General features: G+C 37.7%; 2 protein-coding genes across 2 annotated transcripts; both read left to right on the forward strand.

Annotated features, from left to right (window-relative positions):
* The first annotated feature begins 2 nt into the window (after positions 1-2).
* LOC115927410 lies at positions 3-1,761 on the forward strand. Its single transcript, XM_030993261.1, has 2 exons — positions 3-427; positions 1,009-1,761. The coding sequence occupies exons 1-2, from the start codon at positions 4-6 to the stop codon at positions 1,062-1,064; spliced, it is 480 nt and encodes a 159-aa protein (XP_030849121.1). The 5' UTR covers position 3; the 3' UTR covers positions 1,065-1,761.
* Positions 1,762-4,465: 2,704 nt separating this feature from the next.
* LOC115918013 (corepressor interacting with RBPJ 1-like) lies at positions 4,466-14,297 on the forward strand. Its single transcript, XM_030993286.1, has 6 exons — positions 4,466-4,604; positions 6,072-6,166; positions 8,723-8,966; positions 10,108-10,254; positions 10,696-10,796; positions 11,425-14,297. Exons 1-6 carry the CDS (start codon positions 4,533-4,535, stop codon positions 12,230-12,232), a joined length of 1,467 nt encoding a protein of 488 aa, XP_030849146.1. The 5' UTR covers positions 4,466-4,532; the 3' UTR covers positions 12,233-14,297.
* Positions 14,298-16,210: the final 1,913 nt, after the last annotated feature.

A 16,210-nucleotide genomic window follows, 5' to 3' on the forward strand; every position in this document is an offset into this window, starting at 1 on the left:
GATATGAGATCCAGACTAGACACTAGGAAAGAGGAACCGACGGAAAATAGAGATAAACATTTTGATGGGGTTGATTATTCCAAATCTACATCAGGTTCATCTGCTTCACCATCCTCCTCCAAAGCAGTAACTACTCAAATCTCTCCAGCTCATCGGCCTTCCCCAACCTCATCTACAACTGTTACCATCCCTCTTACCTCCACCTCCTCCTTGACATCATCATCACCTACAGGAATGGTCCCCATAGCAACCAAAAGATGCCATCCCATTCCATCCAAACCCACTCCAAGCATGCCGAAGCTCCCTGAGGAGATGAAGAGACCGTGCCTGAGGGACATCTCTGGCCTGGGGTCCAATACCGGTGGAGGAAACCTGACGGATGGACCAAACAAGGGCCAAAAGCCTGCCCCCAACAACTTCAGAGAAGGTGGGTGGGAAAGTTGCAAAATGTTTTGGTAGGACTGTTTCAAGCACCACTCTGCCAAATCTGGCAATTGAGTCTGCATATGTTTGCATAATTTGAAGATTTTTTTTTTTTTAGATGTTAAGAAATACTGTACTTCGAAATTGATCTGTAGTTGTACCTTGGAGGCAAATTTCGTTTTTTAAATACAATCCGCACTCCCAGCCAACCAGATACCTTTTATCAGTACATCCGGACCCTGTTTCATAAATTTTTTTGTCAATAATAAGCGTCACATTTCTGTAACAAAATTCCTCTCAGCCAAATGAGCCAATCAAATGCTTCATTTTCAGTAGCTTATAACAGTTATTGCAACGTGTTATTGATAACAAGTTTTATGAAACAGGGCCCAGGTTTATGATTCTAAATCTGCTGTCTAGATATTTATGCTGTTCCCATTCCCCCCCCCCCACATTTAGGATGAATTCCCCTTTCAGCAGAAGTCTACCTTCAAAGGAATCCCCATATGAAGGTTCGAGAAGATGCGTTCACGTATGGACTGCTCAAACTTGCTTCATCTTTTTCTTATCTTTAACCTTCCACAGAAAGTATTGGTGATCTACTTGATGGACTTGAAGATGAACTTTTTGATGACTTCTGAGAGCGAAAGGATGACGTTCAAGCTAGCCTACGGAAGAGGGCCAAACTCAAGACTAATATCATCCATGGTCAATGATTTATGCAGCTGTATCAGTATCACCCTATGTAGATCTATATCAAGATATGAACAAGTCATGGAAGGAGAATCATGTGTAATTTGTGCACCAGTCACATTAATGAGGCAGAAACCATGTAGATAGTAGATCAGACAAATTCCATTATCATGAATGGCAAAGATTTTGTTTGATTGCCTGTCAGAAATTGGGATACTCTCTGCTGTCTGTACAACCGGTGATACAAATAAGTGCTTATCAAAATTACATCATTTTGATAGATTTCCAGTTTGTTGTCAAAATGGTACATGTGTTCTTCACAGAAAGGAGGCATTGCCAGATATATTTTGTAAATCCTTGTCTGAGATTTTTTTGACCTGTGCCTGCTTCTCTGTAACTCTGTATTTGAGTTTCTAGGCCGTATTTACCTGCCATTTGTTGATTACTTGTTTTGACAAGTTCTCTAAGCCACAGTTTATCAAATCTTCTTATGATGCTGTGCCAAGTCTTTTATCTGATATTATGATCACATGAATTGGTTCACTTTACTGTTTACCCAGCGTCATGGTATTACTTGGATATCACATTTGATTTGAAAGACAAATCTCAACATACCAAAATTAAGGTTGGTAATTTGTTGTTGGTTTTGTTTTATAATTGATGATAAGGTCATATAAATCAAATTGGATTTAAAAAAAAAAAAAAAATCAACATAATACACTTATTTATAATAATGACCATACTTTAAATCATTTCAATGGCAGATAATAATGGCCTAGTAAAAACGAATGCATTGTTTCCTGATTTATAAATTACCTCTTTTTTTCCCCTTTTTTTTCTTTCCCTTTTGCCATCCCTAATCAATATAGACCACAATCCTCCCAGTGTAATTTGCAACCTTTTGTAATTAAACAAAGTTCTTAACAAACAAGTATATGGCTCAAAATTATTACAGAGTAATGAAAGTAGCTTGTGTACAAAATATGCACTCACTTAGATTCCCAAACATTGTTTGATGTACAACTCACTGAGGGTAGAGCATTTCTCTTTTCTATTCACTGCATGCCTTGAAAATATAACGGAAGGCATGAATGTAGAAACACTCTGAAGAGCCAAAGGTCACTCTTGCCAGTTGTGTTTAAAAAATATGTCTACAGACACATGTGTCTACAGACACATGCTTATGTTGTTGAGAAGAGAAGCAGATTTGAGGATAGTCACAATTAAATTCCTATTCAAAAGTATTGTAGAATTGCACACCAGTTCCTGTGACTGTTTGCTTTCCTTGTCTCTAAATATGGCTGTAAACAGCTATGAACAGACCCACATGCTCTTCATGTTGTATGCTACAAATTAGGATTGGGAAAACTTTTTTTATTTCCCTTTTTCAAAGGAATCTTTACATTTGTTTTCTATTTCTCATATTACAGTTGGTGAAAAATATAAAAGGAGCATTATTTTTCTTTTTACAAATTCCTTTAGAAGTTATTTGTACTTCATGAATTTTGGAATGGATGAATCTATGTGTGTGTAATGTGAATACACATTATGTAGTTCAAATATGTTGGTTGGTTTGTTTTACGTGACTGCTAAGAAAGCATGTGTATGCTTGTAAGTAAGCAACCAGGGGACTGACGGCTTAAGTCCTGTCCGAGGGATTCGGTAATGAGGATAAATGTCTTACAAAGGGCAGTCACTTAATTGTGCATCAAATTGGTTTTGAACCCGGGACCTCCAGTTATGAGACCACTGAGCCATTGCGCCTTAACATCTGTTAAGGGTTCTTCTACATGTACTATCAATGCAAGAAAGTTCCATGTACCGGTACTAATTAAAGAGTAAAATGAACTTGAATCATTTGGAATGAAATTTCAATCTAGAGTTTATGAATCATTTTCATTTATAAGGTACAGATTGATATCAGTAAAGCCTTGGGCAGATATGACGCTGCAAAACTGTGGCTAAGTGAATGAACTTAGGACCTTTTTTCACACAGTTGCTATTCATTTACACATAAAAGAATGGCAAGTTTTTGGTGAAGGGTTATTCCCTAATTTCTGAACGACCTTTAACTCTTTGTGCGATAGCTGTTGCAATCCGACGCTTATCATATCAATTTCAAAGATTCAATAAAAGTACACATGTACGTATAAGACGTATATTATTGTATGATTATCATTCATTCATGCTGTCAATTTTTCTGAACATCTTGGTGAGTTCATTAGTTACAAAGTAGTTTAAATTTAAGCAATGATATTAAATGAGCTACGTACTAGCTGACATATGTACACTATGCACTTTAAAATACATCAGTTTTCAATGTCTTATTTCTTATCACTATATGTTCAGCTTATAGATGTGCTACACAAGAATCCTTTTCCATGAACACTGATGAAAAATGAACGGTCGGCTACAGCTCAATTTATTTCATAGCGTGAGAGCGGAAGTTAACCAAAACATCAAGATGACTTGTATGAAAGTAGAACAATGAGAGAAAAAGCTAGGGTCAGAGAAAACTTTGAACAGTTTTGTGAAGGATAAAAACAACTATATGAAGCTTTATTAATCTTGGGCTCTGGTATGGGAATCGTATCTCGAGAGAACGTGGCTATAATCAATTCTGGATTGTTTATCCTGCAGTAGATTGATTGTTTGAACCAGTATAATAAAAACAACCTCACAAAAACTTGCTGAAAATCATCTTCATTAAAAACCACAACTCTCATTCGCACATAAGTGACCTGTATGTTAAGCACATGGTGTTGGGCCTACTAACGTTGATTTCCTTATCTTTCTGTGCTCATTTATACTTGGGGGCCCCTATACATTTCCTATCGAATTCGTTTGGCACATTTCATTTATTTTTTATTATTTGTATATCTGAAACATTAAATGTAAGTTTTGTTGGATTCTGTGAGAATTTATTTTCTATGAGAATTCAAGCTTATCTTTAAGTTGATATCGATCAATGACGTATTGGCAACTATGTGATGACCCTTCCAAATATTTATCATTTGTTCTATGTGGTTTTTTTTCTTCAACTTTTACTATCTTTCTGGGTTTTTGTTGTTGTTGATATTATTAAAAATCAGCTTCATTTGGGGTGGATTTCGAATTAAAACAAATTTTCTAAATGGAGCTTTTGAGACCACATAATAATTTATCCGTGAATAATGTGCCTCTAATGGCCCCATATACCCATTTCATTCAAACAAAATATACAAACCGCACCATCCCTGAAAATAATGATATGAAATTTGAATATTTTCTTCGACTGGCATATGCTGAAATATGACAACAATACAAAAACAAAATCCAGCAATTTAAGCCTCGCGCCATCTACGTCAATTTCGTGGTGATTGTTGGTGAAAGCGGATCGGTGACGAAACGTCAATTTGTCAATAAAATTCGCCATCATGGGGAAGTCTTTTGCGAATTTTATGTGCAAGAAATTCTTTCATCCTGCATCGTATGCTAATATAAAACGGGTAAGATGATTTAGGACGTACAGAGAAGTGCAATTTGCCATGTTTGTTGGTGCTGTCGTTTGTTTGTTGCTTTGCCCTTGTAAGTTGTTCATATCGGTCCCACTCATAATGATATGTGCGGTATGCTTTCTCGTCCATTGCCATATTTGTGTGCTGATGTATGAATGATTTTGCAACGTTGGAATCGCGTCAAACGGCGAGATTTTGTTCTTTAATTTTTCTTTATTAATAAAAAAAAAATTACAAAATTCTTCAAATATAAATGGCATCAATATACAAAACTATCAACAAATGATGAAAACCTGAAACTCAAACTAAAACTAGACTAAAAGTCATTAAAAAAAGAACAAGTTTGTTGAGGCAAACGCAAAGTTCCGCCCCTGTCCGTCTTGCCACCGTGCAAGTCGAGTGCAACTGCAAACTCCTGTGTCCACTACCGTCCCATGGTATCATCACTTCATATCGACTTTGTATAACATTATACAGAAGCGATCATCATCGTAAGGACGGTAACACTAACAGTTTGTTTTTATAAAGAGCAAGAAATCTCATAAATTCTGCAAATTTTTTTAAGGTTGACAGGTTGAAGGAAGCAGACCAAAGTAGTAAGGAGAAGAAATGTTTTCAAACATGTCAATGTGCACATGTACAATGTCGATGTGTTCAGAAATAATTGTACTTTTGTGAATGTTTTCTCATTGATCCCAAAATAGGGTTACACACTGTATATTCAAAGCCTATTTTGTTCCCGTTCTTGAAAGTATGTGGATCATTTTTTTGGATATGTCCGACACCATTGAATTTAAATTGTTACCACAGGATGTAGTGTAGAATGTACAGTGCATACTCACAGCATAGCAGTAATTTCTATCAGAAATAGAGATAGAGATCAAATTGAACTCCCAACATTTCAGAGACTAAATTTCTACAGTTACTGAAGCATAACAAATTTTGCAGAACGGCAATTTATGCACCTGGGCAGCATCTCACGAAACCGTCATAAGTACAAGTTCACCGACATCCCATTGAAATGCATGTATTAAGTTTAATACGCGTTTCTATGTGATGTCGGTGAACTTGTACTTATGACGGTTTCATGAAACGCTGCCCTGTACTATCATGTATTAGTTCCCATAAGGCTATATATTCTTTAAACTTTGTGTAGCATATGTATTTTGGCAAACAGGTCTTGATAATATGATCTATTCTCTTTGAAAATTTGCCATAGTTGGTGTCAATTAATAATTTCAAGGTTATGTTATTGATAGTGCAAATTTCAATATTCAGCAGTGTGAAAATGGCTGAATTTTTTAGATATGGAAACTTTGGATGTTTATGTTCAATTTGACACCAAATTTAAAACTATGAGACAAATGTTTAAATTTGAGGGTTCATGCCCTTTGACATTGAAAATATAATAAGGAATGTCATTGCTAACTTGTTCAAATGTTCCCTTATCTTTGACAGGTATGGATGGCAGAGCAGAGAACAGACGCAGAGAAGACGAAGCAAGACAACCTGAGAGCGGAGTATGAGAGAGAACAAGATACATACACGAACAGGTACCAGAGTTGTTATGATAAATAATAATATTTGGTTCTTGTATAGCGCATATCACATTATATAACATCTCTATGTGCTTCCAAAGAGCTTTGGAAATTATTACCCTAGCTTTAGCTCCGGGAGCCGTAATAGGCCCACAGTGCATTCAAGAAATAATCATACCAGGTGCCCTGTAACATGATAATAATGTTATTTATAAAGTACTTTATCTTAATTTACATACATAATGTGCAAACATTATTTAGGAACATACTTCTTATCCTAATCTACACGTATTTACTTTTACGTTGTTCACAGCCTTGCTGAAAAGCAGCTTCTAGCTGAAAGCAGGCTTTTTGACTGTGATTAAATAAATCAAATCCAAATTTAGATGTTTTAGAAACTAAATCAAACTGAGTTAAATCATTCAAATGTATAAACCACTTTATGTGGGTATACAAACATTATGTTTTGCCCCACCTTACAGCACATAATGTATGATGCAATTAGCATTCTTAATATTGAAATACAACGTAAGGTGTCAAATCCACTGAATATAACGAGGAAACTGAAAGTCCCACTGCACTACTTATAGCTACTTGCGCCCTCTATATAACAAATAATGCCTAATCGGTGACCATTGGTCCCCCATGATCATCTTTTGTTAATTGAGAGCTGATTTGATGAGATAACCCCCTGTCCAGTGACCTTGCAGGGTAGTCTTATCCCTCCTGTACACTAGTACAGATGGGCTTTAACAAAGACTTAAATTTGATTACATTACGAAAATAGCCTATTGCTTTGTAGAGATATGAGTGTGTGAGGTAATGTGAATGGATATTTGAAAGCGTGTTCACTCGTCACACAACATAACACTTATTTTTATTTAGCTACGAGGAAACAAGGTTGCACTGACAATAAAATACATAAAAGAAAGTATTCCCTTTTCGTTATGTTTATTGAAGAATAAATATGATGGACTAACACTTGCAAGTGAAGTCTGGTGAATAAATGATTCGGAATACAAATCACATGAATGAGAATTGTAGATATTGCACAGAGTTTAAATGGTCATATAATGATGAATAAATGCAATGAAATGAATAGAGCTTACGACAGAGTGAAAATAATAATAATAATAATAATAATAATAATAATAATAATAATAATAATAATAGCCTAATAGTCCACTCCAAATTTTATTAAACCGAAACGGAAATTCTTTTTGCCCTATTGATCGTGAGCCCGGCAGCCACTGAGCAGCACCAGATCGACGTTGCTCTATCCCTTATTGTTGAACGCCAAACAAGGTAGCAACTAGCAAATGAGGTCGAAAGTCCAATGAAGAAGAAGAGAGATGAAAACGAAGGAAGGGGCTCACGCGATGATGTGCGGAGGCTTGATGGCGGAAACGCGACTTCGTTGACATGGTTGAAGAACCGTGAAGAACACGATGTCGTCGCAGATGCTCGTGATGATGATGAATGTAGATGGAGCTCTCGGGCGAGAATAGAAGAGAAGAGAAGAGATGTGTGGCGCTCGATGACAAAAGCAGTGAGTCGCTTGATGTCGGAGGCCAAGGTAGAAAATGCAGACATCAAAGCCGGCATTGGTGCTGAGCAGTGAGTCGCTCGATTGATGAGCCGAACTTTGATGGTGAATGTTTAGATGAGCTGCGGTGAGTCGAGCTCATGTGAGTGAAAGGCTACCGGTGAAGAAACTGGCAGCTCCCAGCGGATAACCAAGCACCATATATGTCGGATCTTGATTTTAACTGTTCCACTGGGAAACTGCCAGCCCGCTGGAGACGGCAGAGAAAGTTGACGTGCCATGCAAGAGGTGATAGGCACGGTAGAATAATAAGCCTGGAGAGAAAATCATGGAGCGTGTGACTCAACTGAAGATGGAAGCAGGAGTTGTTGACTCGACCGAGGTGTAAGCGGGAGTGGAGAAAAACCTCGTGGCGTTGAAAATACGCGGGGTGAACAGTGCGGAACCACGATGCGCGATTGGAAAGAAATACACACGTGGCCCGAATAAATGCATATAAATAAGTACTGTGATGGAAAAATACTGGAGACATGAATGTACGATGAAAGTAGGGCAAAAAAGATATAAATGAGCAAATTACAAAATGTCACAAGAATCAATGGCTGATAAAAATCTAAAAGTGCATGTATTGTATAATATAGTGTATGCAGTAATTTACAGCAGCCTAAGAAATGTACAAGCATTGCATGTTAAAAAAATGTAATGCAACAAGCATGGTATGCGAACGGCTGTTTAGTTGCCATTAAATAGACAGTAATGAATGACATGGTATGCATCGAATAAACGTGTATAAATGCAAGAGCATAAAAAACATTTGATACATAATCCAGAATGAAGACATTTTATAAAACATTGCTAAGTCCAAAAAGTCAGGGAATAATAAAATCGTACAACCAAGCTTCCAAGTAAACGAGGGGTCACCAATGTAGAAATATGAGTGTGTGAGTCTGTCAGGAAAGTGTCGTTGTAGTCCCACATGCAGATTTCCATGTTTCATCTCTCTCTACATGAATATCATCCTACAGGCAGCTTATGGGAGACATACGTGTGAAGCATGGCCTGAACTTCATGTACGAGCCGCCCAAGGGCATGAAGACGGAGGAGAAGGAGGACGGGGACCAGGAGTACAAGTTTGAATGGCAGCGTGGGGCTCCCCGAGAGGGCTATGCCAAGGACATGGATGTTACGGATCAACCCTTTGGTATCGCCGTGCGCAACGTCAAGTGCATCAGATGCCACAAGTGGGGCCATGTCAACACTGATAGAGAGGTAGGTAGTGATGTCATTTCTCTCAGATTGCTCTGACAGTTTTTGTTTATCTACCGTACTAATAAAAGTGGCTACAATTGAAAGTGCCGCTTTAAAAGTCCTATGTGTACATGTATCTTAAGGAATGCACTCAGAACTCAATTTAAATACCTTGAATAAAATTGAAACGTTGTGTGGGATATGGCAATAAATCGACACAAAATAGCATAAACAGCATCAAGAAAGTGAATTTTAATTTGATTTTTGTGCATTTGAAATAAAGAAAAATTAAAAGGTACATAAACGTGTGTACCGTATCTCTTTTGATAACTAAACAGTCACCTGTTGGCTTAAGAGTTTCTGACATTTTCCTTCAAGCGAAAAGGATAGAGTCATGAACAAATGACAGCTTCAATCATCTTTAGCAAATGTTAAATAGAATCTTCAAACAAAAGATTTTGATAAAATGATCTTCAGTAAAAGATATTTTAAAGCCTACCTGCACTAGTTCGGCCAGGATGGATTAGACCTCCCTGCGTGGTCACTGGCAGGTGGTTATCTCATCAACTCCGCTCTCAATTAACATAAGAAAAAGAGGATCATGGGGACCAACAGGTACCGCTTAGGCATTGTTTGCTGTATAAAGGGCGCAAGTAGCTATAAGTAGTGCAGTCCCCATAAAAATGAACCCTTGTAATACAGTCAAACCTGTCTACAGCGACCGCCAAAGGGAAACACAAAAAGTGGTCTTTGTAGACAGGTTCCTTTAATACATGTTTCAATGAGAAATTTTTTTTTAAGGGAAACAGAAAATGTGCTTGTTGTAGACAGGTGGTCTTTGTAGACAGGTGGTCACTAAAGCAGGTTTGACTGTATGTTTTTCTCCCTTGCATACCTCAGTGTCCAATGTATGACCAGACGAAAGATGAAGAGATCGCTGGACCGAGCAAAGACAAGGACGATTTGTTGGAGGACATATATTTTGCAAATGTTAAATAGGATCTTCAAACAAAATACATTGACGAAGTGATCTTCGTGAAAAGAGATTTTAAATGAACCCTTGTAATATATTAATAGCTCACATTTATAATGCGCCTAATACTTTGTTTCTAGGCGCAGTACATATTATAGTGACTAATGTTCTTCTCGCTTGCATACTCAGTGTCCCTTGTATGACCAGACGAAGGATGAAGAGATCGCTGGACCGAGCACGGATAAGGATGATCTGATGGAGGACATGAGAAGAGACGGCTTGGCTCTCAAACAGAACGTACTGGGAAGGAAGGTCAATGGCCAAGCTAAGAATCAGGTGAGATGTCCGTTCTCCCCAAGATCGATTCCACTTTTAGAAATCCCACTCCGCTACTCGTCCACAGTATCCTCCTTCTACCCCTACTCCTCTTCCCCTCTATTCTTTCTCCTCCCCTCTATGTAGCTAAGAATCAGGGGAGATGTCTGTTAGGGAGACCATTTTGGGGGGAGAGGATGGGAGGTAAGGGGTAGGAGGTTCCGTAGAGATGGCTTGGCTCTCAAACAGAACGTACTCTCTTTTTCTTTCTTTTCATTGTCATCGTATCATTCTGTTCTCCCCTGAATCTCATGTAAAGAAATTGAAATCAAATATGAAATATGTAGAAATTACTTATGTAACATTTTGAAACTGATTTTCTCCTTTCTAGAATATAGTGATTGGTGAAAACAATTTATTCATAATTCTTATTTATTAACTCAAATTTTCTTGTTATCACAGAGATTCGTTGGTAGCAGTGATGATGATGAGGATGAGGATGTCGAACCAGAAGAGGCATTCCTCAAATCCCTCTCTATGAAAGAAAAGATAAAATTACTGAAGTAAGTACATCATCATGGCCCTTTTTTCACATTTTGCATCTTCGCCTTGTTTTAGAATTCACATTTTCGCAAATCTTTACGGGCTATATTTAGCACTTTTCAAGTAGGGTGGACAAAAGCGCCACAGGTCTTTAAAAAAAGGATGACATAAGCGTATCGTCCTTCACATTTCTGTATCTGAAAAAATTAATGTGGCAAGGACCTTTGTCGTATGCGTCTGGCTACCTTTTTCATCCCCAACTGCCATTCACCTTTAAATGTATCAAACAAAAATGATAAAAAACTGCCACAGTAAACCTCTGCAGTTTCTTTCTGAGTAATCTAGCCTTAAGAAAGGAATAACTTCGATTTGATATTGATGAATAGGATCCTTCTTTTTCGAAACATTACTGGGAAGAAAAAAATACATTGTCTCTTCATTAATCACAAAATACTGAAAGTCTTATCATGTGTGTTCCATATCTGCAAACCCACATTTCTTGATTAACACTGAGTGATAGCTATTGTGATGGTCTTGGTCCTCCGTTTAATAAAACAGTATTCAGATCCTTACAAAACATTTTTCATATCTGTAGTTTGGGTTTAAATACGACTTAGATGGTAATTTTTCCTTTTTTCACAATTGCAGGAAGTTGGACAAGATGGAGAAGAAGCAGAAACGTCTAGACTCCAAAAGCTCTAAGAAAAGAAAGGACAAAAAGAATATGAAGAGGAGGAAACCATCACATTCATCAGATGACAGTGATAACAGCTCAGATGAACTCGACCAGAGAGACAGAAGAAGTGAGAAAGAAGGAGGACACAATGGAAAGTCAAGAAAAGGACGCTATTCCGACTCTTCTGACCAAGAGAGCGATTCAGAACAAGACCGAAAAAAGAAATCAAGTTCAAAGCATCATGAGGAGAGAAGGACGAGCAAGAAGGAACCAGATAGTGATGGTGAGAGTAGGAAGAGGGCAAGGAAAGACGATCGAAGGAATGAGGTTAGAAAGATAAAGAGAGAACCTCGAAGCGATAGCGAGGAAAGAAGGCACACAAAAGGCTACAGGAGAGAAGACAATGACAGCCACAGAGAAAGAAAAATTAAAATTAAAATTGAAAGGAGAAGTCAAAGTCCTGATTCTCCAAGCCATGGTAGACACGATAGGAATGGAAAAGATAGGCAGATGAAGGAGCGGAGAGAAGATGAGGATGACAGGATGGATAGAAGGAGAAAGGATGAAAGATCTCGCTCTCCCAGCAGACGAAGTGATGACAGACACGGAGGAACAAGTTCAAGGAACTATCGAGATGGTGTGAAGACCCACAAAGAAAGCAGACGGGATAGAGATAGAGATGGGGGTGAGAAGGATAAGGAGAAGAAGAAAGAGTACAGAGAGGAAAAGGACAGAGAGCGTCATCGCCATGGTGACCGTGAGGATGGGAGAAGGCACTAGAGAGAGGAATGAAAGCCCATTCACATATGCTGCGGTAAACCACTGCTTCTCTTTGCTACGTGCAACAGAGGTCATAACCGTACTTGGTTATCGGTGTGTCATAAGGTGCCGAAAAATAAACATGGTATGCTTTAACATAGCAGCCAACCATTCCTGTTTTGGAGAAATGATTCCTATTTTTCTGCCTTCAAACTACTGTTATGAATGCTATATTCCTCTTATTTTTTGAAAAAGAATCTGTATAAACGCATGGAAAATACACTGTGTTCCTGTCGTTTGCTTCAGACGGTTCAGAGGTTCCTAATCTAATTCCTAAAGTTGGCAGGTATGCGCTTAAAAGAACCCAGCAGTTTACTAAGTTATTAGCCTTTGGGACACCTTTGCAAATGAAAAATTGTCGTCAAAGGTACTCACTTGATCTGCACATGTTTTCAATTGTCTTTACATTGCTCTCTCATCTCAAATGGTTACAGGATTTTAGCTCCCTAAGTAAACAAAAATAGGGCAAGACATCAAGGTCACTAGAGCATCTGAATTCCTTTTATGACAGATCTATCAAAAGGCAAATTGCAAAACTGAAATTTCACTTCCGCAAATGTCTCACAGAAATCATCATAATTTCAGTTGATCATGCTGACATGACAGCAACATGATCGGGAAATGAGTTACCTTGAACTATAGGTTGATGCACTGTTTGGCTTAAGGTCAGGGGTCATGAAATAGACTTCCTTTACTTTCTCATTTTTTGTATGCACTTGTGAGGATCGAACAATTTGTTTTCTTTTTCTTCTAATTCTATGTAAATTGCCTACCTTTGCAAAAAAATCACATATTTTGTACATACATGTATATTGCTTGTTGGGATTCATTCATCTTTTAAAGGGTTACTTGATACCTTCAATTTTTTAAACATATACATGTATTTTAGGATGTTTATAAACTTAGAATTGACAAATGAGTAATATATCCATGTCGATCAATCTTAAAATGTCAAAATGATAGAAACTTCAAAGTGGAGAGTAGTGTATGTAAAGAGAAGGTTGAGTTATGGTAGAGGCGAAAATAATTTTTTTCTTTCATTTTATGTTGGCAATCGAAGAGTATCATATAATAAATGCCCGCTGAAAAAAGATTGCTTTTTAAACGCCAATGTTTCAAAAATAAGACAGGAGATACATGTAGCTGAAATGTCAGGACCAAACTTTCATGCCACACTTATGTGTAGTCCCATATACACATTTCAATGTACGTGGGAGTTTAGTTACAGTAATATTCGGTCAATTTCTTTTTGCTTTTTTGGTGATTCCAAAACCTCACAGTTGACACCAACGGTTGTGAGCTACGTAAGCAACTTTTTTCAATCACTTTCAGACAGTCCACTGATAATGCAATCGTATGACCAGAACCCAACTTAAGTTTTGATTAAAGACTGGGAATATCTTTTGATATGAAGACTGGAATGAAGATTAAAATTGTGAGAATTTGTAGCCAATGCTTATTCATATTTTATTATGATTTATTTTTCTAAATTTTGTTAAACAAAACAATACAAAACAGATAAATAAATAAAAAATAATAACAAAATATTCAAAGCACATTCAGACGTGCTGTAGCAACCACTTGTGTTGAAAGATTACCAGTCCATAAAGATATTATTTTTTCCCCCCTCAAAACGTTTTTCTGACTGAAATCTGCTTTACAATAACCTGTAGCAAAAGTCCACCTGTCTCTAACGACTGTATATATTTTGTCTCCCTTGGGTGGTCATTATATACAGGTTTTGCTTTATATGCAGACTTTGAACTTGTTGGTCTTTGAATATGTTATGTTAAAGTGTGTCACAAGTTCAATATAGGGTGTCTAAAAATAATGATAATGAAAGTGCAACAATATTTTTAATCAACAGCATCTTTGAATAAATCAATTTCAATGATTTGTTTTAATAGACATCCGATTTAGACAGATCCATTATTATTCAGTGTTGTTTATTGTAAATATGTATACATGAGCCTCTATTTAGTTGATGCATTTGTAATAAAATTTGATGAAAATCTGGAAATCGTAAGTCGTGTTTCAATTCAATATTTTAGTGTCATTGCATGAAGGAATTCGCTAGTCCAGTTGTTCATTTCAAACAAAAATGCCTTCAATATTTTGGAGCCACTGAAAAAAAATGTTTGGTTATGAAAAGTGAAGATAAGAAGATCAAATAGAGAAGAGAAAGTATTGGATATGAGAGAGAGAGAGAGAGAGAGGAGCAGAGCAGCGTAGCTGAAGTGAGGAGAGATATAAAGAAAGGAAGAGTAGGGTAGCAGAAGAGAGGAGAGAGAAAGATATATATTATATAAGCATGTATATATAAAGAAAGGGGTAGCAGAAGAGAGGAGAGAGAGTGAAAAGGGAAAGCAGGGTAGCAGAAAAGAGAGGGGAGAGAGAGGTAGAGAGAGCAGGGTAGCAGAAGAGAGGAGAGAGAGTGAAAAGGGAAAGCAGGGTAGCAGAAAAGAGAGGGGAGAGAGAGCAGGGTAGCAGAAGAGAGGAGAGAGAGTGAAAAGGGAAAGCAGGGTAGCAGAAAAGAGAGGGGAGAGAGAGCAGGGTAGCAGAAGAGAGGAGAGAGAGGGAAAAAGAAAAGCACGGTAGCAGAAGAGAGAGAGAGAGAGAGAGAGAGAGCAGGGTAGCAGAATAGAGGAGAGAGAGGGGGTGGGGTTAAAGAAGGAGTGCAGTGGAGATAATGAAGTGCATGGTGAGGGTGGGAGAGAATGAGAGAGGTGGTTTGGGAATTAAAAGAGATAGGAAAGGGAGGAAGATCTGTGATGGTACGTGTATAGCTGAATGGAAAGGAACACATGCAACCCGCATACCCTTCAAAAGTTCTCCAAAAAAAACTGAAAGATTAACCCACCAATTCAGACTTGGTAAATGTAACCTGAATTACTAGTATAAATATTTAATTAGAAAACATGACACTGGACTATGTGAAGAATGCCAGACGATAGAAACAATTGAGCACTTTTTATTATCATGCCCAAAATATGAAGACATAGAAGGAGAATAAGAGCACTAAAGACCAAAAATCCAAATCTAGGTCATTTGCTAGGAAACGAGGAATATATAGGAAAGGTGGTAGCTTTTTTAAAAGGCAGTGGAAGGTACAACGAACTGTGATGCTCAACTATAAACATAGAGTATTAATTACGTTTCGTTATATTATCTTTTAGTGACAGTGGTACTATCATCGGTATTGCCTCATTATATTGCTTCATTGTACGGAGAGAGGCTTTAAACTAACGTTATAAACTGATCGCAACTCATATTCAACCACTTCACCCTTTCCTTCCTAATGAATTCTTTAAAATAACAGGCTGCATAACAATACAGAAAATAACTACTAACAATTTACTGACATTGTTAATTGCACAAACACAACGCCACTAGCTAGGCTATCGTCGATCCAACAGCAAAAGTACTAAGAGAGGACCAGTAACTACGCCCTCTCACATTGCCTGGCGAAAATCATCCAATGACGTTGGAAACGCCATTAATCACAACAACAACAACAACAACAAGCAATGAATTTGGAGGAACCTGCGCTCCAGGTGGAATTTCATGTTTAGATTGGATGATGGATTTATCGTGTGAAATCAGCGACCTCCCCGTCTGTCTCTGTCTCTCTGGCCCGAATTCACAAAATGAGGTTTGTCGACAAACCTTGGTTTTCGTACGTCATTATATGACGCGTTTTTCCGTGTTTTTTACAAACCTAGTTTGACGCACGAAAACGAAGGTTTGTCGACAAACCTCCTTTGTGAATTCGGGCCTCTATGTCTGTTTGTCTCTCTCTGTCCCTGTCTCTCTCTCTATCTAGTGTCTCCTTCACATTCCCCATTATTACCACGCTTAATCTATTCCCTTTTCACTGATTCTCCCATATCTACCCCCTCCCCGTCTCTCTCTCTCTCTCTCTCTCTCTCTCTCTCGCTC

The sequence above is a fragment of the Strongylocentrotus purpuratus genome, unplaced genomic scaffold (assembly GCF_000002235.5).
Source record: "Strongylocentrotus purpuratus isolate Spur 01 unplaced genomic scaffold, Spur_5.0 spur5_contig_848, whole genome shotgun sequence".
NCBI lineage: Eukaryota > Metazoa > Echinodermata > Echinoidea > Camarodonta > Strongylocentrotidae > Strongylocentrotus > Strongylocentrotus purpuratus.

Bases quoted from the DNA above. Each gene is read 5' to 3' on its own strand.
- LOC115927410 (XM_030993261.1), top strand. From the start codon at position 4: ATGAGATCCAGACTAGACACTAGGAAAGAGGAACCGACGGAAAATAGA. The intron at 428-1,008 runs GTGGGTGGGAAA...AACCTTCCACAG, and splicing joins CCCCAACAACTTCAGAGAAG to AAAGTATTGGTGATCTACTT.
- LOC115918013 (XM_030993286.1), top strand. From the start codon at position 4,533: ATGGGGAAGTCTTTTGCGAATTTTATGTGCAAGAAATTCTTTCATCCT. The intron at 4,605-6,071 runs GTAAGATGATTT...TATCTTTGACAG, and splicing joins CGTATGCTAATATAAAACGG to GTATGGATGGCAGAGCAGAG. The intron at 10,255-10,695 runs GTGAGATGTCCG...TTGTTATCACAG, and splicing joins ATGGCCAAGCTAAGAATCAG to AGATTCGTTGGTAGCAGTGA.